General features: G+C 37.8%; 2 protein-coding genes across 3 annotated transcripts; one reads left to right on the top strand and one right to left on the bottom strand.

The window, feature by feature from the left end:
- Positions 1 to 1,693: 1,693 nt before the first annotated feature.
- metap2a (methionyl aminopeptidase 2a) lies at positions 1,694 to 13,128 on the top strand. Of its 2 annotated transcripts, XM_016571863.1 has the most exons (12): positions 1,694 to 2,001; positions 2,948 to 2,970; positions 3,232 to 3,333; positions 3,988 to 4,053; positions 5,313 to 5,415; positions 6,182 to 6,343; positions 6,577 to 6,758; positions 9,090 to 9,184; positions 9,266 to 9,362; positions 9,450 to 9,553; positions 11,207 to 11,322; positions 12,456 to 13,128. In XM_016571863.1, the coding sequence occupies exons 1-12, from the start codon at positions 1,832 to 1,834 to the stop codon at positions 12,706 to 12,708; spliced, it is 1,473 nt and encodes a 490-aa protein (XP_016427349.1). In that variant the 5' UTR covers positions 1,694 to 1,831; the 3' UTR covers positions 12,709 to 13,128. The 2 variants fall into 2 exon arrangements, with proteins under 2 accessions (XP_016427349.1, XP_016427351.1); XM_016571865.1 differs by lacking the exon at positions 2,948 to 2,970 and having other exon boundaries at positions 1,855 to 2,001; positions 12,456 to 13,127.
- A 1,229-nt stretch (positions 13,129 to 14,357) lies between these two features.
- On the bottom strand, positions 14,358 to 23,407 carry LOC107755158 (ubiquitin carboxyl-terminal hydrolase 44). The gene is made up of 7 exons (XM_016571861.1): positions 23,310 to 23,407; positions 20,116 to 20,377; positions 17,939 to 19,207; positions 16,046 to 16,241; positions 15,448 to 15,556; positions 15,154 to 15,359; positions 14,358 to 15,018 (listed from the first exon to the last, which is right to left on the bottom strand). The coding sequence occupies exons 2-7, from the start codon at positions 20,290 to 20,292 to the stop codon at positions 14,888 to 14,890; spliced, it is 2,088 nt and encodes a 695-aa protein (XP_016427347.1). The 5' UTR covers positions 20,293 to 20,377; positions 23,310 to 23,407; the 3' UTR covers positions 14,358 to 14,887.
- Between the last annotated feature and the right edge of the window lie 836 nt (positions 23,408 to 24,243).

The following is a 24,243-nucleotide window of genomic DNA, read 5'->3' on the forward strand; positions in this document are numbered from 1 at the left end:
GATGATGAGAATTTACGGAAAATAATGTCAAGTAAACGGTACACAAAATCTTAATTGTACCAAAAATAGGCTTCCTTTTCTCTATGAAGATTTTCATTTCAATTTTGGGATGCAGTATGCAATCACGCATGCAATTCACCTCATTAATTATAACAAAAGGCAAAGTTAATACCCACATTGCAGCTGATATGTTGTCCTAAAAAAGACAGCATCTCTCCTGCAGTGAAGCCTCCATTTTATAAGTTTGTTTTTGCGAGGCCGTTCTTTAGGGAAATAAGTAGCTGCCCTGATTTCATTTCTGGATCAGACTTTGACAGTTTCTGTTCAGACAAAGCTGGAGTTTCACCACTGTGACCATCACAGGGCTATTGCTTCAAAGTAATTACAAAACTTAAAAAATATACGTATTGCCAGTTTCAAGCCAGTTTTTCAGCTCCTCAGCGTCTCATGTAGAACACTTCGCATAAAAAAATGATCAGGTCCTAATTAAAGTACAGAAAAAAAAAAAGATTTTAGGATTTTCTCAAATAATGCTCAAGGCTGCCTCAGCCTTTCACACAAAACCTAGTTTTAAACTTAAACCCTCTTTTAACTTTTAACACTGTGGGAAAAGGTACGAAGCTACAGTTTAACTTGCCTTAAACAATGTTCCCTTGTAAGTGCACTTTACAACTACACTTAAATCTTATAATGAGACTTAGAATGTTAATGACAATGTTGATAAAACCAGAGAGCAAAATCGTAGATATAACAATGTTTGTGCGTGAAGTGTATGATGTTTTTATGTCTAACATTCTTAACTAATTTTCCCCCATGCATATGCATGACTCTCAAACAATCGTCTTGGCCATGGCAGAGACCGTCTCTGTGTTTGTCCTCACTCAACACCAGTTTTGCCTTTTCTAAAGGTTCAAGTTTTTCCTCAGTCCAAAAGTGGCAATCTTGCATTTCATTTGTGAAATAAAGTACATGTACATATATGTGTGTTTGTCATTGTGAGATTAATCCATGCAGTTCACGCTAAAAATAGGCTTCTGAGCACACTTGCTACTTGCCAGATAAGCAACCCATGCCATTAGACGAAAGATTCTGCCATCTACTGGACAAAATAATAATAACCATAATTATATTTTTATAATTATAAATATATAACACATATTTATAAATTTAGATCATTTAAAGGGGTCATATGATGCTGCTAAAAAGAACATTATTTTATAATGTAAAAGATATGTAGTATTTTTTTTATTAAATAATATATAATATATCACAATGCATTCAGAATGGTCCTTAAATTTATTTTCGTTTTATTTATACGTGCACAACCTAATCTGTTATTATTATTAATAATTATTATTAAAGAACATGGTGTACCCAACTAATTATGATTTTAGTGTCTATAGATATTATGACCAAATATCTTACGTAACTATATAGCAACTTAAGAATATCCGCTTTGGATATTTAAAAATAAACCTGCACTGTCAAACTTTTGTGTGAATGGATTTCCATCATTAATATTCCGCTTGCTACTTTACAAACCCCACAATGTGGACGGCTTGATTTGTGAATTATATGTATTATATAAAGTGACGTTTGCGCAATGGTCTTATCTGATTGGCTAAGACGCAGAACACGCTAGTCAGCTGGCCAGTTCATGAATATTAATTAGATTACTTTTCAGCGTCAGCACGATCTAGTTAACATTCATGAGGTTATTCTTCGCCATAGTAGGAGTCTACGGTAATGTCACGCGCTCAGCTGATTCGGCAGCTTTTCTCGGCTCCTCCCACAATGCATCGGTCCCTCTCCACCTGTTTTTTTACAGTCTATGCTCTACACTCGCGTCCGCGATCATGGAGGCGAACGGGACCGAGTCGCTGCCGGTGCAGCCAGCCGTGGACACGCTGATCCTAAACGGGGACGCGGCGGAACGAGAAGAATCCGACCCCGCCAAGAAGAAGAAGAAGAAAAAGAAGAAAAGCAAGTCCGCCGCTTCCGGTGAGTGTCTCATTCATAGAAGTGAGTTGCTGACTGCTGAGGCCCCTGCTTTAAATACTCCGCTGTGAACTCTGCTTAATGTCTCAGATTAACTCAAGACAGGACTGGATCTGTCCTATATTTGTCTACGCTGTGGGTCAGGCATTAGTAAGAGCAACAGTAAAAAAACAAAAAAAGTTTTTTTCCAACCTTTGCAATTTTATTTGAGATGTTTTGGGAAAAATACTTGTAATAAATGTTTACATAATACATGCAAAATAAATGTAATAAATATATAATGTTATACTTGATGCATATTTTTTTCATTATTATTTGATGTATTATTTTGCTCTCATTTTAAGCAGTTTTGAGATCGTAAAGAAAAGTGTGTATATGTGTGTGTGTATATATATATATATATATATATATATATTATACTTTTACATTATTTATTAGATATTTATTCATATTGTATGTATTATTTATTTTCATTTTTTCTTAGATAAGGATTTTTTCTTCATCCTAAAGAAATGCTTTTAATATATTTTTAGATTTATATGAAATAAATTAATCATACTATTATATTATGATAATTAACTAATATTATGCTGAAAATGCTGTTTTTGTTTGTGGTCCACAAAGTTTTGAGCCCAAAGTGCAAACCAAGTAGACAGCTCACTACATTGTTAACCTAAAACATCCCTAAAATGATGTCTAGTTAGGCAGCTCACATAAATGCCACCTAGTTAGGCAGCTAGCCATAAATAAATACTTGAAATTATATGGACAAGTTTGCAAGCAGCCTGGCAGAAGTATGATTGCCACTTAATGTTGCTATTAAAGTTATTGAGTTTTGAGAAACAGTCTGATTTGCATAATACCGTTCTTATTGTAGGTTATGTAAAATTCTGCTGTGCACACACTTGTATTTTACAGTATGTTCTGCTTTGTGTGCTTGCATCATCAGGTCTGATGTGTTGCCCTACCAAGGTTATATGATGCTGCAGATTGTTTCTCAGGCTTGTTCCGAGCCAAGTTTGCTGTCATATAGATCCAGTATATGAGATGAAGCTGTGGACAGCTTCCAAACTGACAGCAGTTACTCACTTCCTTGTCACACACACACACACACACACACACACACACACACACATAGAGAGAGAGTGTTGGAGACTGCAGCTTCTGATGCATCTGGCACACTTAGCACTTACTTTGCTTATGGTTTGTTCACCTGTGTGTGTGACTTTGCAGCAGGACACAGCGAGCAGGGTGAGGATGGCGAGGTGGAGGTGAGGAAACAAACCGAACTGCAGAACCTGGATGAGAAAGATAGAGAAGAGGATGGAGAAGAAGGTATTCTACGGTGGCCGAGAAGTGCTAAACAAATCACAATTCTGAAATCAAAATAACAAATTTCAGCTTTCAAACGCATACTTCTAGTTCTTTTACCGCATAAATGATCTAACATCGCTGTTTCCCTACGATGCTTCAGCGTTCTCATTCTCACAGACTGTGTGCATTTTCATACTACCAGTTACATTTCCTTTACATTTGTTCTGTATCCCACAATGCAATACATTTCCAGCTGTGATGAATGAAATGAATGTAAACAAGAAGTTCGACATTATTTTGACACTTTCCTTTTTTTGTTGTTTTTTTTTGGTAGAATAACACCTCTAGGTTGATGTGTTATACACTGTTATACGCTAAAATACAAAATATAATTTTATATTTCAAAAATAACTCAAGGTCTCAAGGTCAAGTCACAGCAATGTAGCATACTACTGCAGAAAATGTTTATCATTTATGTTTTTCTAATATATACAAACTTTTACACAATTATAAGTAATAAATACAGTACACACACACACACACACAAATATATATATATATATATATATAATTAGATATTAAAAAAATACTGTGAATAGTCTATATGTGATTAATCGCGATTAATCATTTGACAGAACATATATAGTGTGTGCAGTATATATATTCTCACTTTAGACGGTGAGGAAGCTGACTACGTCTCTGGGAAAAAGAAGAAAAAGAAGACAAAGAAGAAGAAAGGACGTAAGTTTCTTTTCTCATCTCCTCGTACATTGTGTTCCCTGCAGGACCAGAATCAGAGCAGAGCTCATTGGCTGCCAAAATGCCCGTGCTCTTTGCTGATTGGACGAGATGTTAGATAATGACCGCTGAAGAGAAATGAGTAGTAATCAGTTATCATCGGTGTGAACGGGACCGTGTCAATGCAGCACCTTTGAGTCTGTGACGGTACTGGGACCTCGGTACGATTCGGTGAGGTGCGTGTGTGTGTGTGTGTGTGTGTGCTGGTGTTGAAGGGGGCAGGGAGCGTGTTTGACTGCCAATGCAGCGGACTGGCCAAACGCCAAATCGCTGTGCCTCTGGGAAAATCCTGCAGTGCAGACTTTATTTCAACAGGGGATTTTGAGCAGGTCACCAAATGCTTTGTCCTTATTTAGCAGATATTTATCAGAGTCATAACATAAAACGTTCAAGTCAACATGAAAAACTGATGTTATCAGTTCATTTTTCCATTGACAGGAAACTGACAGGCCTTCATATATGGTAAAATATTTTCTCTGAAATATATTCACACTCATTTTCAGTCTTGCTTCATTAATGCACAAAAGAAAAAGCAGAAGCAAAAATGTTCACACTGCATTATAAAATGAATAAATTAGTCCATGTGACTACATATGCGATACATCATCATATTAGATCTGGAACAAGCACGTACAGCAAATATTATTAGAACGCAAAAATATATAGCAAAACCATATATTCTAATATAATATTTGCTATATTATATAAAAAACACAGCGCTCATCCCAGCTGCCCAATCACAGTGGACGAGGGGCGGGACGAATACCACACCGACCAATCGCCACATCCTGCTTGTATAACAGCAACCCGACAACAACAAGAGGCACAACAATGGAACAAACACATTTAAAACAAGGGCCAGAAGAAGTACTTTACATTGTGTCGACATTTTTATATTCAGAAATAAACTGCGAAATCAGATACTAGGAACACTTTCGTGGATATTCCGTATTATAGCACCGCAGAAGTGCTCTCAAGCGCTCACAGGTAGGCGTTTTCAGTTGGCTAATGCTTTGGTGGACACATAGTCTTACACTGTATGGAAAAGAGCAGCGTGAACATTCTGCAAAATATTTTCTTTTTGAGTTCCACAATCCACGGATAAAATTCACGCTGATTCACAACGAAATGAGATTGAACTGTCCCATTAAATGCATTTGATGATGTTGTTTTCACATTGATATCTACCGTCTCTCCTCTAGCCAAAACCCAAACGGACCCTCCATCCATCCCCATCTGTGATCTGTACCCCAGTAGTGTGTTTCCTGTGGGTCAGGAGTGTGAATACCCTCCATCACGGGATGGGTAAGATATTTTGTCTTTTCTCAATGTGAATACACTCTTTAACGCCCGCTCAGGTCACCTTGTACTTTCTACAGACTGCTCTACCTCGTATTACCCTGTGCTCTGTGTAATATTATATCGCTGAGACTACTGACATAGAGGTCACTCATGTTCCCTCGCGCCTAAAGTACTCCAAAAATAGTCGTGAAGGCTGTGTGTGCGAGGAACAGCTCATAAACTTAAACTTCCTCACATCATCTTGTCTCTTACTAGAGTCCTGTGGCAGTCTTCGAAGGCATTTATGGCCTGTAAATGTATGATCTTGACCTGACTTTGCCTTAACTTAAACCATAATCATCAGAGGAGGTACAACCAATCAGCTATAAGTTCATTTTTTTAACCTGATTAGCCAAATGTTAAACTAATGTCTCAACAGATGTTTTCTGTTTTTACTTTTTATAATCATTTTTTAATGTAATTTATATTGTTCTTAATTACATACGCTAGTTTTTATTTTTCATTTAAACATTTTTATTATTATTTCTTTTACTATTTAATAGCCTGGTGCAATATTTAATAGCACATCCACAAAAAATGAGCCATTTCATTTTACTCCAGCTAATCAAATACCCCATATGAGACTTTATAAGACTTTTCCAATCCAAATAATGGCGTGAAGAAACATTTACAGGTTCATCTCTAACAGTGTTTATATGATGATGGTTATTCTCAAGGTAAATAAATGTACTTACTTTCTACATCATAAAGTGTTTTTTGGACCTCTCAGGCGTAGCGCCGCTTGGAGAATGAGCAATGAGGAGAAGCAAGTGATGGATAAAGCCAATGAGGAGATGTGGAATGACTTCCGGGAGGCAGCCGAAGCCCATCGACAGGTGCGGCAATATGTAAACAGCTGGATCAAACCTGGAATGACTATGATTGACATCTGGTGAGCCCATTATGACTTTGATATCTGTAAACCTGCAGTGTAAAAAACAAAAAAACAAATTGGTTGATAACATGCAAAACTGTAACTTCCCCAACCTAAAAATATCAGTTGAAATGATGCTATTCTTAAAAGAAATCAAGCCCAAGTGTCCAAATTTGCCAGTTGTTTTTGATATTAATGACATAGGTCATAGTTGCCAGCTCATAACACATCCTATTTTCATGTTTTGTCAGTGAGCGTCTGGAGGACTGCAGTAGGAAGCTGATCAAAGAGAACGGTTTGAATGCAGGGCTGGCGTTTCCTACCGGGTGCTCGCTGAATAACTGTGCTGCTCACTACACACCAAACGCTGGAGACCCTACTGTCCTCCAGTACGACGATGTGTGCAAGATTGATTTCGGCACACACATCAGCGGTATGGCTATATGGGCGTCACTTTGATTAAAAAAAAGTGGTCTGGCTGAGATGCCATTGATAATAATAAAGGGTTAGTTCATCCAAAAATGAAAATTAGCCCATGTTTTACTCACCCTCAAGGCATCCTAGGTGTATATGACTTTTCTTTCGGACGAGTCCAATTGGAGTTATATTAAAAATTCCAACAGTTCAATAGTCCAAAAGAGTCAAATAAAACGCATGCATCCATAATAAAACGTGCCTCACACGGTTCCGGGGGGTGAATAAAGGCCTCCTGTAGCAAATATTTAAAATGTTATAAATACTTTTTTCTCACTTCCGCTAATTATCATGCGTGCAAGCTGTTCCGGCGGATGACGTAGGATGTATGCGTAGTGCACGCGCCAGTGATCAGTAACGATCGCGGAAGCACGATGGAGAGAGAACAAAACAAAACACCAGTCACAAATTAGAAGCACAAAACGAGGATTTGTTACAAAAAAATGTAGGTGGATTTCGATATAAGCCAAGAGGAGACTGGTTTTCCTTTGGTAAAGTAAGGAAACTTTGCTTCCTTTGTTCCTGTAAACAAACTCGCGAGACTAGCATATCTCAGAGGCGCGTGCGCGACGCATACGTCCTACGTCATCCGCCGGAACGTCTTCCTCGAATGATAGTCAGCGGAAGAGAAAGAAAAGTGTTTATATTAGTGCTGTCAAACGATTAAACGCGATTAATCACATCCAAAATAAAAACATTTGTTTACATAATATATGTGTGTGTACTGTGTATATTTATTATGTGTATATAAATACACACACATGCATGTATATATTTCAGAAACATTTTATTTTTATATATTAAATCTGCAGTCCGTAACTTCTGGCGCTCTAGCGGTTAATAAACAGAACTGCGTGCATCTTGCGGAAGAACATTGTAGCCGGAGCTACTTCTCTCTGTTTATGTCTATGACGAATCACGCAGGCTACTCCGCAGCGGTACCTACCCGAACCAGTCTAAAATAGTCCAAATATAAACACTTATTATAGGTGTACCGTAGCGATTCAGGACAAGCCAAAAACACTGTTTGGAAAATGGATTCATGGTGTACTCGCTTATTATATATATTTTGTACATTTTGAACACAAAAAAAGTTACGGACTGCAGCTTTAAATATATTTATTTATAATATAAATTATATGAATATAAATATTTTCAAAATATATACTGTATGTGTGTGTATTTATATATACATAATAAATATACACAGAACACACACATGTATTATGCAAAAACTTTTATTTTGGATGCGATTAATCGCGATTAATCGTTTGACAGCACTAGTTTATAACGTTTTAACTTAGGATATTTTTCTTACAAAAACGCATCAATTCGCTACAGGAGGCCTTTATTCACCCCCCGGAACCGTGTGAGGCACGTTTTATTATGGATGCGCGCGCTTTATTTGACTACTTTTGGACTGTTGAACAAAAACACCCGCCTACTCCCATTCTAACGTTTGGAAGAGCAAGGATAATTTTTTATATAACTCCGATTGGATTCGTCTGAAAGAAGAAAGTCATATACACCTAGGATGCTTTGAGGGTGGGTAAATAATGGGCTAATTTTCATTTTTGGGTGAACTAACCCTTAAATAAAGTTGCTCCTGTCTTAACAGCTATGGTCTGTATGTTAATGAAGTTCTGACACCCCATTGTCTCGGTGTCCCACACCCATTCCCATTCTACAATTGGTCTACAATTTGCACAGGGTGTGATCATCCCAAATGGTGCAGCAACATAACTGTTGACTTTCTTTTTCTCTATAATAATTAAGCCATTTTGGGAAATGAGCATGATCAAACATAAATATATACTGTATGTGTGTGTATTTATATATACATAATAAATATACACAGAACACACACATGTATTATGCAAAAACTTTTATTTTGGATGCGATTAATCGCGATTAATCGTTTGACAGCACTAGTTTATAACGTTTTAACTTAGGATATTTTTCTTACAAAAACGCATCAATTCGCTACAGGAGGCCTTTATTCACCCCCCGGAACCGTGTGAGGCACGTTTTATTATGGATGCGCGCGCTTTATTTGACTACTTTTGGACTGTTGAACAAAAACACCCGCCTACTCCCATTCTAACGTTTGGAAGAGCAAGGATAATTTTTTATATAACTCCGATTGGATTCGTCTGAAAGAAGAAAGTCATATACACCTAGGATGCTTTGAGGGTGAGTAAAACACAGACTAATTTTCATTTTTGGGTGAACTAACCCTTTAACCCTTTAAGAAGGTTTTTACTAAATAAAAATGTACTGTGTGTTTTAGGCAGGATCATTGACTGTGCCTTCACTGTCACCTTCAATCCAAAGTATGACCGCTTGCTCGAGGCTGTGAGAGATGCTACCAACACGGGCATCAAGGTGCGTGTGTGTGCGATTGACATGATAAAGTTATTGTGTGTGTGTGTGTGTGTGCGGAAATAACTTTTTTTCTTTCCACAGTGTGCAGGTATAGATGTACGTCTTTGTGATGTTGGAGAATCAATACAAGAAGTGATGGAGTCGTACGAGGTTGAAATAGATGGCAAAACGTATCAAGGTATTGATGAAATACATTATTTATTGCAAATTGTTAATACTGATTTGAATCCCTTAAGTGCACCTCATTTTGTGTGTATTTCCTCAGTCAAACCTGTTCGGAATCTGAACGGACACTCTATTGGTCAGTATCGGATACATGCTGGTAAAACAGTGCCTATAGTGAAGGGAGGAGAAGCCACCAGAATGGAGGTGTGTGTGTTGTGTGTTTGTTGATGTCATATCATTTTATGTTGCCTTAAAGGTGTCCGTGTTACTTTGGCTATGTCCGGAATAGCATACTACTATTACTATTTATGCAGTATGTATACTTTGCGCAGTATGCATGGAATTTCACACCTTTCTCTAATCTTGAAGGTGTATATTTCAATTTAGCGTACTAGATTACTCCTCTTACTATTTCTGCAGTATGGAGTCATACTGCATGGAAAACTGTATCCCATAATGCAGTGCACTCACCTTGACCTTTCACATATAACCGGAACAAGGCTGTAACCATGTCTTGAAATTTGACATGATCATAATTCCTTAAACAAAACGTATGCCTAATGTTTCTTGATTCGTCATATTCGTTATCATGAAAGAATGATAGCATGCATTTTTCGGAAACACTTCAGAATAGGGAACACATATTCACTATTAACTAATAGTTTTCCCTTGCTGCTGATCTAGAATATGGTAATGCAGAATAAGGCATTCATATGTGCTTTAAGTACTAATAAACAGCCAATACGCTAGTAATATGCATGCTAATAAGCAACTAGTTAACAGTGAGAATTGGACCTTAAAATAAAGTGTTACCGTATTTTCTATTCAAAATGGCAAAATTTAACAAAAAAGTAGAGTAGTTTGCACTAGATATTACTGTTGGTTGTTTACCGTTTCTGTCGTAAAATGTCAAATATTAAAAGTTTATCTACTTACCTCTTTCCTCACGCTTTCACCATTAAAACTGAAGCTTTGCGCTGAAATTCATGTTCAGCTTTTTATATTAGTAAGTAAAATCAGCTGCAATTTTTAATATCGATCTTGATCATATTGACATTTTTACAACACAAAACTGCAATAAAACTGAAAAAAGCAGCCATTTTTATTTATGACATGAGATCAAGTGACAACAATGTAGTTTATTACAGTTGAAACTTTTGTTGTTACTTACAATTGTATGTATTTTAAAAAAAAACATAGGCAGTGTTTATACTACTTTGTATACAATATTATTTGTGTACAGTAGGATACAAATGATGCTCAGTATCCTGTACATTTATACTAGCATATACTAGCATATCGTCATTGCTTACTGCAGTGTTAAAAAGCTAATTGCGCAAGTTGTTTACTTTCTGTACACATTATAATGATACTTTCTGAGAAACTCAGACATTTAAATTGTTGAAAGACTAAAATGGGAATATATTACATTAATTTTCATGTTTATAGAATAGTGCTGTCAAACAAAATTAATCGCGATTAATCGCATTCAAAATAAGTTTTTATTTACATAATACATCTGTGTGTACTGTGTATATTTATTATGTATATATAAATACGCACACATACAGTATATATTTTGAAAATATTTACATGTATATATTTATATTCATATAATTTATATTATATATAAATATATTTAATATATAAACGTAACATATTTTTCTTAAATATATACATGCATGGGTGTGTATTTATGTATACATAATAAATAATCACAGTACAAACACATATACTATGTGAACAAAAACTTTTATTTTGGATGCGATTAATCGCGATTAATCGTTTGACAGCACTATTATAGAATAATGTGTAAATATTTTGACTGCCTCTCTATTAATTTCCATTCACGTCCAGGAGGGGGAGGTGTACGCTATCGAGACGTTCGGCAGCACTGGTAAAGGAGTGGTCCACGATGACATGGACTGCTCGCATTACATGAAGAACTTTGATGTTGGACATGTGCCAATCAGGTAAGAGCCAATGATAATCAGCCGTTCATACATTTAAATTAGCACATGTAGCATTTCTGGAAGATCTGTTTTGTCATTTGACAATTTATGCATTGAATGCGTCAAATTAATAAATATGGTTTTATTAATAATTTTTGTGTTGTTTGTATTTACGCATTTTACATTTATGTTTTTGCCACAATGCAGGTGTTTACAGAACAGTTTTAGGTTTAGGAATGATTTATGCAAGATATGTGAGAATTGTTCGCAAGAACTGAAAACGTTTACGCATTGAATGCAACAATTTCATAAGAATGGTTTTATTAATAATTTACGCATTGTATGCATTTATATTTTTATGCATTAATGATTTATGCATTAAATGCAAGAATGTTTTTAGGTATGGCAAACAATTTATGCATTAAATGAGATGATTTCGTAAGGGTGGCTTTATTAATAATTTACGCATTGTGTGCATTGACACATTTTACATTCATGTATTTAGCATAACGCAGCTATTTACACAACTTTAGGTTTACGAATTTATATGTGAGAATTGTTCGCAAAAACCTAAAAACATTTTCCGACTGAATGCGACAATTTCATAAGAATGGTTTATTAATAATTAACGCATTGTATGAATTTACTTGTTTTACATTTAGCACAATGTAGCTATTTACACAACAGTTTTATGTTTACAAACGATTAATGCATTATACGCAAAAACATTTTTTACGTTTTGTAAAACGATTTGTGCATTGAATGCGACAGTTGCGTAAGAATCTTTTGATAAATGTACACATTGCATGCATTCACACATTTTACATTTATGCAGTTGAACTTGACAACTTGATGCTGCTATTTACACAATACTTGTAGGTTTACGAACAATGTATCCATTGAACACTGCAGTTTATGCAAGAATGCTTTTGGGTTTTGCAAACTATTTACACACTGAATGCTGTCATTGCATATGAACAATTTTCTGAACAATTTCCTAATTTTATGCATTTAGTCAAATGCAGCAATTTATAATATTCATTAGGTTTTATTAAATAACCCGCATAGAATGTGACAATTATATGAGAATGATTTCTAAACAATTAGCAAAAAAAATAATGTTTTCTTTGTATGCTTGCTTTAATGAACTTCAGGCTGCCGAGGGCAAAGCACTTGCTAAATGTTGTGAACGAGAACTTCGGCACCCTAGCATTCTGTCGCCGCTGGCTTGACCGTTTGGGTGAAAGCAAGTACCTGATGGCCCTGAAGAACCTGTGTGACCTGGGCATCATCGACCCCTACCCCCCTCTCTGTGACGCCAAGGGCTCGTACACGGCTCAGTTCGAACACACCATCCTGCTCAGACCTACGTGCAAGGAAGTCGTTAGCCGCGGAGATGACTACTGAGACGTATATATGCATAAACACTCGCACTCCAGTCCCATGCAAAAACATACACAAACATATAGGCATTCTTAAAAGAATAAACTAGTTTAATACCTGAAATGCTGCTGTGAACGCACAACATATACTCAGCATTAAGTAAGGCATGAAAATACTATGCATGGGTACGAGTCAGTGCCCGAAGTGAGCGAGATGAAGACTTTATACTCATTTGTTCTCTGTGTAGTGAATGAGAGAATGTAAAGAGTATGGCTGCTTGGCTTTACACTTCACTGAAGGGCTTTTCCGAGAAAAACAAATTCATCAGGAAATAAATCCGTAATGCGCACAGCTTTTAGTTTTTTTGGTATTTGTATAATATCAAATGGCTGTCTTATCTAGTACCTATTATCCCTGAATTATTAAAAAAAAAGACTAAATAAATTGTACAATACTTCAAAGTGTTTGTAGTTCTTTACAGGTTAAATCTTTCATTGCAGGCTACGGCATGATTATTATTCCTGACATTAGCGTTTTGGTTTATTAAGAGCACAAACTTCGAAACTGAAATCATGTTCAAATAGTAGCTGACATAATGAGGAAACTCTGCTCAAAATAAGATTTGTAATTAGAATTATGTAAAAGTTATGACTAATTTCTGAATTGTATGCGGAACTTATGCGAGAACGATTTTTACAGTTTGCATAATGGTTTTATTAATTTATGCATTGTATAAATGTACACATTTAGCATGATACAGCTATTTGCATAACAGTAGTTTTAGATTTACGAATAATTTCTGCATTGTATGTGGCAATTTACGCAAGGAAGTTTTTAGGATTTCCAGACATTTTATGCATTGCCGTTATTATACAGGAATGGTTTTGTGAATTTTATGAAATTAGTCCAATGCAGCCATTTAATAGTTTTAGGTTTGTGAACTATTTGTGCACTGAATGAGACAATTACATAAGAATGATTTTATTAATAATTTATGCCTTGTATTCATTTACATATGGCACGATGCAGCTGTACAGTAGTTTAACTCATATGCTGCAATTTGCGCAAGAATGTTTTTAGGTTTTGTGAACAAATTACGCATTTTATACATTTTAGTATAATGCAACAATTTACACAACAGTTTTAGGTTTTATGAATGATTTACACGTGATAATTATGAAAGAATGGTTTCTAAAGAATTTGCATTCTGCACGTTTTATGAATAAGTCTTTGTTTTCAATAGTTTAAAAGACTTAAAAAATATCAAGAGACATGCACATTTCATAGAAACTTAATTTCACCAAAGTTTCAAGACAACCTTTAAAACAGTAAAGAAAACAGGTGACAAGTTGTTTAGAAAAATGCAAAAATATTCTCCTTTTATTGAGGTAAATTTCTCTATGAATTGAGGTAACAATTTGCATAGTTTTACATCTATTCCTGCTCAAAAGCGGAGGAGGAAAATGGATTTGAACAACAAACAAGATGTGGAAACGCCGTAAGATATTTGAGCAAGTGTGTGCGTCGCACAAACATCCAACAAATTGTACAGACAACAGAGAACAATCTTTAACGCCACACACAGACGGGGAGAATATAACAGCATCCAATGTCTTTTGCTGGTGAAAAAGTCTTTTACGTTTTCCTGTAAAATGGAAAAAAGAAATCTCTACCCAAATACCAGGTATAAAACTACATTCCGAGGAGGTGACAGAAAAAATTCCTGAATCGAGTCTTGTTTAAAAGTCTCAACATCTTTAAACTGATTTGACTTGGCAGGGCACTTGGTTGAAGATATTAAAACACTTGTGATATGAAGAGAAAAAAAACATCTGTTTCTTACACCTTCTTTCATACTGACGCTACAAGCATTTCAGGCTCGGTACACATTCACAACTCGACTTTGGTTTGTGGACAACAATCAGGAATACATACAGACACCGATGAGAGTGGCATTAATGCTGCCGACTTGGACCAATTTCACTCCCTTCGTTCACGCGCACAAACGAATGCTACAATCACTGCAAGAATGCCTCCTATCGAAATCTGTCAGTTGTAAAACTGTAAGGCATAAGTGTGCGTGACAAAAACATACTCGCCACATTTGCTGTACACTAGAAAAAGGAGCTAACCGTCTTAAAACTGTATTAACAGAATGTACAAAACAAACAGTCTCTGTGGTTCATGGGGTACTCGGAAGGGGTCAGAGGTCACTGGCTTTGCTTTTGTCCTGAGAGTTTCTCTGTGTGTAGAAGAGAATGTAGGCCTGGGCCTTACACACTTCCTCCACGGCACACACACTCAGTTTGGAGTCGTTACAGTGCACCCAAAACCCTAAAAAGAAAAAGGATAAGTTGGTTTACAATACTCATGCCATCTTTTGGTATCATTGCACAAATCCTGCAAAAGTACAACAGATTGACAGAGTAGGCTATTCAGAAGTGGCAGATGAAAAGAATCACATTTTACCTCCTTCTGTATTATAGCAAAAAGCAGTGTAGTGGCCAGAGCCAAATCCCTTCCCATGATGCATGACGACAGCAGAGAGTTGGTAGAGGAAGTGTTGAGGGTGGGGTAAGTTACTGGAGTCTTTGCAGCAGTAGGGTTCCATGTTCAGCTCCTGCTCAAAATGAACGTGAACGCCAATCTTCTCCCTGTGGTTTCGCCCAGACCACCTAAACATACATGCGTACGCATTAACATCCGACTGGTAACAGCAAGCTCAAAGCTGGGAAAGTAGTTCATGTTTATGTAAACGTGTACCTGAAGCGTTTGAGGTGCAGCCTGAGAACATGAGGCAGTTTGTGAACCATCAGCTGTTTTTGAGCTTCAGTCAAGACCACCTGCTTTGAACAGAATCGCCGTTGTTTGCCTTAAAAAGGCGGCAAAACAAAAACTGCATTAAAGCATATTTGATGAGTGGGATTAACTCCTTGGGAGGAGCTTTAAGCCTTTGAGGTGAAACTTAAAAGTAAGGTGTGTTCTTTTGATACTGTAGTACTTTCTTTTATCTCAGTTTAATGTTTAGACGACTATAAGTTAGCCATTAAAGTGTTGATATCCTGAAGAGTGTAAACACTGTGACGCTTTCAAAATATTGCTCTCTTTGTTTGAGCAGCTCAACAACTACTTCAGGCTTGGCCATTGATGTGAGTTTAGGTGTTATCTGTTTGACTGGCTGATCAAAAGACGGGCATGGGTTGTTTAACAACCGTTTAACAATCCCCTTTACTGGTCACTAATGGTGCAGAAATAACACACTTCACCTTTGAGTGCCATGATATCCCCTTCAAATTGCAAGCTATTTACTATCCCAAACGTTTCATTAAAATAGCATTGCATGTTAGTGTTTCCAACTCACTGTTGCAGTGGTCGCAAGCATAAATTGCTCCCTCCAAAGCCTCGGTTTCTGTAAACTTGGCCAGCATCTCTGTCAACCCACACGGAACCTGTGCAGCATCCTTACTGTTGCTGTGGTAACGTTCCGGGAATTCCAAAGAAAGATCCCAGAAGGGCTCTATTGTGTTTGAGCGATGATCGCAAGCTAAACACCTCACCTACCAGAAAAGAGAAAAATACCTAGCAAAATTGTATCTGATATATGCGAAAAAGTGATTAAGGACACTCTACTCAAGTATGTGAATGCAAATTAAATCAAACTGAAGCATCTGAAATTTGTCAGAATGCAAGCACATGTGGCTTTCTCAATGTTGGCATAAAGGCACTGTAGTACCCACTACAGCACCCTTTGTGGCAACACTGAGAATGCAACATCCAGTGTACATTGTGTTCTGCTATCAGTTTTTTTTTGGCCCTGTCCCCAATACCACCCTAAACCCTTGCTGTCCTTCGTAATTTCACATAGACTTTTGGGTTGTCATCATTTATGTGCACTTTTGCCAAGCATGTACTAACATGGGCTCCACAAAAGTGCACATCAATGGCCTATAGCAGCTTCAAATGGCGCTTTTCCACTGCGTGGTACGACTCGGCTCGGCACGTCCGCGTCGCCCCATCAAGCTCTAGCTGGATCCGCTCCTCTGCTATCAATGAGAGGAACGTCTGTTCTTCCGCAACAGACAACAAAACTTTTTGGTTGTTGAAAAAAAAGGTGCGCTCGTTCAAATCAGTTGCGTTCGATCCTTCGCTGGCTGTGCTGATTTAAATCTAGCGGTTCTTTTGTGTTTGTGTCGCAAGTTCAGTGACGCAGGTAGTGACGATTCTCTTCGGCCAATCCGTGATCAGCAGAGTTTACACGTCACGTTTTGGTAACGGTACGGTTCACTTGGAACCCCAACCGAAGTGGTACTAAAAAAAGTACCAGGTACTATACCCAGTGGAAAACCCCCCAAAAGAAAAGAAAAGAAAAGAAAGTGACGTGACATGTGGCCAAGTATGGTGACCCATACTCGGAATTAGTGCTCTGCATTTATCCCATCCAAAGTGCACACACACAGCAGTGAACACACACACACCGTAAACACACACCCGGAGCAGTGAACCTGAAAAGTGAACCGTACCGAGCCGTGCCGTGCCGTACCATGCAGTGGAAAAGCGCCAAAAGAGAGGCAATTTTGAGCACCCTTCTGAAAACTAGAAATGTCAAATGGGACACCCTACGGCAGGGGTGTCAAACTCAGTTCCTAGAGGACCGCAGCCCTGCAGAGTTTAGTTCCAACCCTGCTCCAACACACAAACCATGTATTTTTCAAATAAGCCTGAAGGATGTGATTAGCTGGATCAGGTGTGTTTAATTAGGGTTGGAGCTAAACTCTGCAGGGCTGTGGCTTTCCAGGAATTGAGTTTTGAGGGTGAGCAATGGAGGGCCACTATCCTGAAGAGTTTAGTTCCAACCCCAAATAAAACACCCTAACCAGAACTTTCAGGCAGGTGTATTGGAACACGTTGGTGCTGAACTCTGCAGAACTTTGGCCCTTCAGGAGCAAAAGTGGACACCCTGCCCTACGGTCTTGTGGACAGGTACACCATTGGGGACAGGGTCTTTCAGACGAACTACTGACAAGCGTGAACAACAGATTGAAGGTAACGCTGACATTTGAATGTAACTCTATCACTCCCTTGAGTACGGAGGTTTGTTACCACAGCAATGCAAGAACATATGTAAAGTATGAACAACAAGACTGCACACTTGCAATCCATTGGCCAGGTCTGTGTACTTTTCGTAGCGTTTGTTGCTGGCCTAATGTTTACATGTTAAACAGCTTACGTCATTGTATATGCGTGCAAACACTACCTGACTGAGGAGCTGGCCATGAAAGATGGTGTTGACCACGCTGAGCACCTGTTTGATAAGCAGTCTCTGATTGGCCGGAACAGTGGCAGGTGTCAGCGTTCTGGTCCGTTCCAGCTCATGCTGTACTTTATCTAAGAGTTCGCAAAGAAATTCCTGCGCGTCCTGCTGTGCATAACCCCGGAACGCCGGGATCAGCTGCCACACGGAGTGCAACATTGCAAACGGAGACACCAGAGCCCACTTGCCTGACCACATCACCTGAAACAGTGTGTGTAACTCGTGACAAAGCGAGATGTGTTTGGAGCTGGGCTCCTTAGGTTGTATGAGCTCCATGTTGCGAGAACGGGAGGCCCCTCCGCTGAGCCCTGACCCCTGGTTGGAGCTTTTTTGCTGGGGCACATGCTGAGTAGAGAGCCCTAACTTGCGGCTGACCGCAGAGGCTAGCAGCTCTAGTGCTTGGTTCAGATCTAGCCTCAAAAAGCACTCCCGGAATACATGCAAGTGACTCAGAACCTGCAATATCGAGTTCATGTAGCAAGTATTGCCAAGGTTGCGCAAACCCGTCACTCCTGGAGTTACGGTGGGTCGCCGTTTGATAGGCGAATCACCTGTTTTAGGAGGTGGGGCCCGAGGCCGTTTGGCCTTGGGTTGTGGACGAGGCCTCTGCTGAGGCGTTCTCTCTCTAGGAGTTCGTGGAGTAGGGGTGGAGACACGAGCAGGAGCAGACCTACGCCTCACAGATTTGGTGCTTTTGGTTGACACTGCCGAGGCATCCGTAGAAGCTGCCTTTAGGCTCTGTCGACGAATGCGATGGCTCTTTCTCGGAGGTGCACTTTCCAGCTCCTCCTTGAGCTGCCGTTTGAGTTGCCGCCTTCTTTCCCGTGCCTCCCGCTTCCTCTCCTCCTCTTCCTCCTGTTGCCGCTCCTCCTCGAATCGCTTCTTCCCCAGTTCTGTTTGTGCAAACCACAAGCGGAACACACGGCCAATCAGGGCACGACGGCGGTGCCACAGTGCTGTGAACATGCGGTCTTCGTCACGCAACTGCAGCTCCTGCGTGCTGGTCGACAACTGGTCTCCTGCGGCCGAGGATGAGCGTAAGGTGCGGCCACTGCGCGTAGTGACTTCATAGCACTGGCTCTTAATGGCACTTAGCGTGCTACGCAGCAGCTTCAAGTCACCCGTCGCATTATCATTCAGCACGTAGTCATCGCATAAGTAGCAGTATACATACAGTTCATTCACCTCCAGGGCCATAGGGTGGTGCTGCTCCTATAGACAAATAAACTTCAATATGAATATAACATCAAAGAAACAGTCTTATAAAATCAGACATTATCTAACAATAGGTTTACCATTTTTTATAGATATTAACACGTTTATATCTACATTTAATCATTTAGCACAGCAGACACTTTTATCCAAAGCGACTTACAAATGAGGGCAATAGAAGCAATCAAAACCAACAAAAGAGCAACAATATATAAGTGTTGTGACAGGTCCCAGTTAGTCTAATGCAGCACACAGTGAGTATTTTTTTTTAATAATAAATAAAAATAAAAAGCAGATAGAAATAAGATAGAATAGATAGAGCTAGTGTTAAGAGGGCCAAGTTATTATTGTTCTTTTTTTCATAATAATTAAAAAGAAAACAAGTAAATAGAATAGAAAAAATAGAGAACGCTAGTGTTAGAGTATTTCTTTAAATAAACAAATAAAAAGAAAACAAGTAGACAGAATAGAAAAAAAAGAGAACGCTAGCGTTAGAGTATTTTTTTAAATAAAATAAAAAGAAAACAAGTAGATAGAATAGGAAAATAGAGAACGCTAGCATTAAAGTATTCTTTTTAAATAAACAAATAAAAAGTAAACAAGTAGATAGAATAGAAATAGAATAGAGAATTCCAGTGTTAGAGGGTCAAGTATACAAGAGATGTGTCTTTGTGTGTAATTTCAAGATCAAATGATGAATTACTTATTAACGAATTTCTTTACTAGTTGATGCTGCATATTAAGCTAAGACAGGAGCATGCATTTTAACATAAAAAAAAACACTTTTTTTCTCACCATTTGGTGAATCTCATAAGAACAGCACCCAATTTCTTTACATAAATTGTATGTATTAAATGACTTTAAACAATATATCAATTACTTGTACGTAACTCATCATTTAACCATACCTTAAAGTGCTGAAGCGCATGTTCTTCTATGTAGCGTCCACACGCTACATGCGAACAGCTGAGACATGCCCACACCGACTCGGTGGTGTTGCAGTCCACACAGTGCCATTTCTGCGGGTTCAGGATCGAGTGGTCCCGCGCGAGCCTTAAGCGACCCACGTGCTTACACCTGTCCATCACAGTTAGTCACTGCCCTCTTCACATCACCATGGTGACGGCAGCCAGCAGTGAAACCAGCTCCTCCCAAGGCATGATGGTTAATCTGCAGAAAACAAAAAATGGATCAGATGAAAATAGACGTGTGCTTTTTTGTAGAAGTAGGCCTATGCTTCATTCGTGACATTATTTCTAGTCATAAATATTTCAGACAACAAGTACAGAATCATTCAAAAGTTTAGCGTTCAGTAAGACTTTTTTTCTTTTTAAAGTGACAGTAAAGATTTGTACATTGTTAAAGAAATTCCTAATTGCTGTTCTTTTGAACTTTCTATTCATCAATCATCAAAGAACACTGCAAAAAAAAATCACTGCCGTTTTCACATTCAAATCAGCACAATGGAATGATTTCTGAAGGATCATGTGACACTGAAGCCTGGAGTAATAATGCTGAAAATTCAGCATTGCATCACAGGAAAAAATTAGGCTACACTTTAAAATCTATTAAAATATAAAGCAGTTCTTTTAAATTGTGATAATATTTCACTATATATATATATATACTATTTTTATTAAGTAAATGCAGCCTTGGTGGGCATAAGACTTAGGCCTATTTCAAAAAACATTAGACAATCTTACTGTCCACAAACTTTTGAACAGTAGTGCATGTGTCACTGTTTACAGTGTCTTCGGTGTTTTGTGAAATAGTGATCCCATATCAAATGCACCCTGAGATACACGCAGTGTACATTAAGACAGGTTATATTAAGACAGCAGTTTAACAGAGCCATCATAAAACTATTGCACAAGAACAAGGTTGAGCCGATACTACAGGAGGAAGAATCTATTCTCGCCATCTCACACACACACAAAGAGTGGTCAAACAGAAACTAACAATCTCTGTATTTCTCCAACACAGTAATACCATGGTAAATTGAAGTACACATGATACCGAGTGATCGCTATATTCAGGTACTCCAAATAGGGCTGGGCGATATAGCTAAAAAATTTATCAACGATATAATGTTTCATATTGTTTGGTATCAATAATTATAGAAATTTTTTATAACCTTTTTTAAAACAAAAAGCAATAGAAAAAAAAGTTTATTTAAATTTAACCACTGTATTTATAATAAACCATTTATTGAGACAAACAACAAATATTTTTTTTGTTTTGACAATCAAACGCAATAAAAATTAAACAAATTTCTAATTTCTAATGTTTTATATGCAGATTAAATAGGTCTTTATTGTATAGGTCTAATTGTCTCCCGAGGCCACAGGAGGGCGCAATGAGCAAAATAATGCAGCGCATTTAAATTGTCAACACAAGGAAGTAACTCTATAAAAACGTGCGTTATGTCTAAATTAACTCATAAAAATCAAATATAATTTCGTAAATTGCATAAACAATTATGAACAAAACAGCATCATGTATTTATGCATTGCTTAATCCAAAGAGCCGAAGCGCCATTCACACAGATTGCATTTAAAAACATATGAGACGCAGTGCATTGAGCTTCTATATTTCTCTAATATTTTAAATGCATAACGCAGCAGCGTCACGTCTCGTGGGCTAGACTTATAAAACATTAAAATGCAACAACGTCACTTACATCATCATCACCGCATCTCGCGCGCCACTGATGACGCTCCCTGACGCACACCTAACATTCAAATGCAAATGTTTATTTTAAATTCGACTAATATTCATTCTTTATTCATAATCTCCTCATCACAGGCAGGCACAGCACTCAATTCAGCATGTGTTCGTGTTTGTGTGTGCTGTCTGCGTCACTCATAGTACGTGCCTATATCGAACATTTTTTCTATCGATATCGAAGAAGGTGTACCGTCGATAAATATCGATACCGTTTTATCGCCAAGGCCTAACTCCAAGGTAATTTGAAGAATATCATGGTATGTCATGTCCAAAAAAAAATGTTTTACATTGATATAAACCACAAAATTTAATAACTACCACAATTATGTTGTGTACCAAGATATTTATTTACAATGTAGTACTAGCTATACTACCTTTGATAGTACCTTTGTATGCACATACACGCGCGCACACACACACATACAATACAAAGGTACTATCAAAGGCCAAATAGAACCAAATAGAATTACTGTAGTTTTCTGATATACATCACAACACTGAATCATCACCATATTCACATAACATGGTATTTATACGTCACTCTAAACATATGTACCACAGTATTTACATGACATACCAGGTTTTTAGACATGTACCATGGTGCTGTGTCTGCATAACTCGACAGTATCATGGTGCTCTGAAGAATATCTGTAATCTAAACTAAGGTATCGATTTCAAGCCGGTAAACATCAGTGAGTATTTAGCTTAACATGTAAACAACCCGGCTTAAGCAAATATATGTCCCTTATTTGGCTCCACGGACGTCTGATTATCTGTGTCACTACCAAAATAACACCCCGCTTTCTCTGGGCCCCACGTGTGTTTAACAAAAACAAACTAGTAGCCAACCTAGAAATACACCTTTGTTTACATTATTCTTGTTTAGAAGGTTAAACATGCGTATAGCTATTGTAAGAGGCTCTGTAAAAGTTATTACCGCACAGCCAGTGCTGGTCTTTATCGCTATGGTTTTACTCGAATTTTGGTCTGGGATTGTAATTAAACGACGATGGACAACCATACTGATCTCATTTAACTAGTTTAAACTAACATGATCAGTTTGACTTTGAAAGTGTTTAGGCGCGCGAATGATGCTAGGCGCTAACCACCCCCTTCGTTACCTAGTTTCAAAGAGCTAACCAGGTTAGCGGCTGAGCTCAGAGCAGCTCAGCTAGTTTAGTGTCTCTAATCAGCCAGTTATAGAAGAAAAGTTAACCAGCACACGGGATGCTAGTGCGCTAATGCTAAAATCACACAGCAGTGAAGTGAGGCTGAGGTGCTGGGAGATTGAAATACACTGGTTGTGTTTTATTTCCGCCGCTTGTGTGAACGCGACATGATCGGAGCTGTTTGAAATCGGCGATATTTTACTAACCTGATTTTTCGTCAAGCACTGGTTACTTCTGCGGCACAACAGCGAGCGCCATCTTGTCTGCACTTGTCGCGTGGAGTGTCCCTCCGTGACGTCACGCCTGAGAGGACACGCGAGGTGCCACTGAGTCCAGACCGCTCAAAACAAAAGAGTCACTTTAACACACCTCGCATTTACTATCTTAAAAATAAATGTCAAGATTTGATAAGAGAGACGCTCGGTAGCGAAACACGTGAATGCTGTGAACCAGTTTAAACGGTGCTTATGGTGACTAATGTTTACGTGTCCATCTCTCAGTCCTTGTGTGGAAACGAACGTGCATTAAAATTAATAAAAAATTATATATGATACACATAAGTGCTTTTTGTCAAAATAACTTGTATATGTCAATACAAAAGAGCATATTATGAATGCATTCGGAAATGTAAATGTGACCCTGGACCACAAAACCAGTCATAGGGGTCTTTTTTTTAAAATTAAGATAAATAAATAAGCTTTCCATTTATGTATGGTTTGTTATGATAGGACAATATTTGGCCGAGATACAACTATTTGGAAATCTGGAATCTGAGGGAGCAAAAAAAGAAATGAAAACGTTGAGAAAAGCGCATTTAAAGTTGTACAAATAAAGTTCTTAGCAGTGCATATTACTAATCATATATTAAGTTTTGATATATTTACGGTAGGAAATTTACAAAATATCTTCATGGAACATGATCTTTACTTAATATCCGCATGATTTTTGGCATAAAAGAAAAATAGATTATGGCTATTGCTACAAATATACCCGTGCTTATGACATTAGCATGTGAATTATTAATTTATTTACATTTAAATGTAATATATAATTATTAAATTACATACGATTGTAATCTACTGTTCGTTCATATTCTTAGACTTGGGCGTAATCATATTATTTTTCCACTTTGTTCGTAAA

Source organism: Sinocyclocheilus rhinocerous, unplaced genomic scaffold (genome assembly GCF_001515625.1).
Source record: "Sinocyclocheilus rhinocerous isolate Xijiao unplaced genomic scaffold, SAMN03320098_v1.1 scaffold952, whole genome shotgun sequence".
NCBI lineage: Eukaryota > Metazoa > Chordata > Actinopteri > Cypriniformes > Cyprinidae > Sinocyclocheilus > Sinocyclocheilus rhinocerous.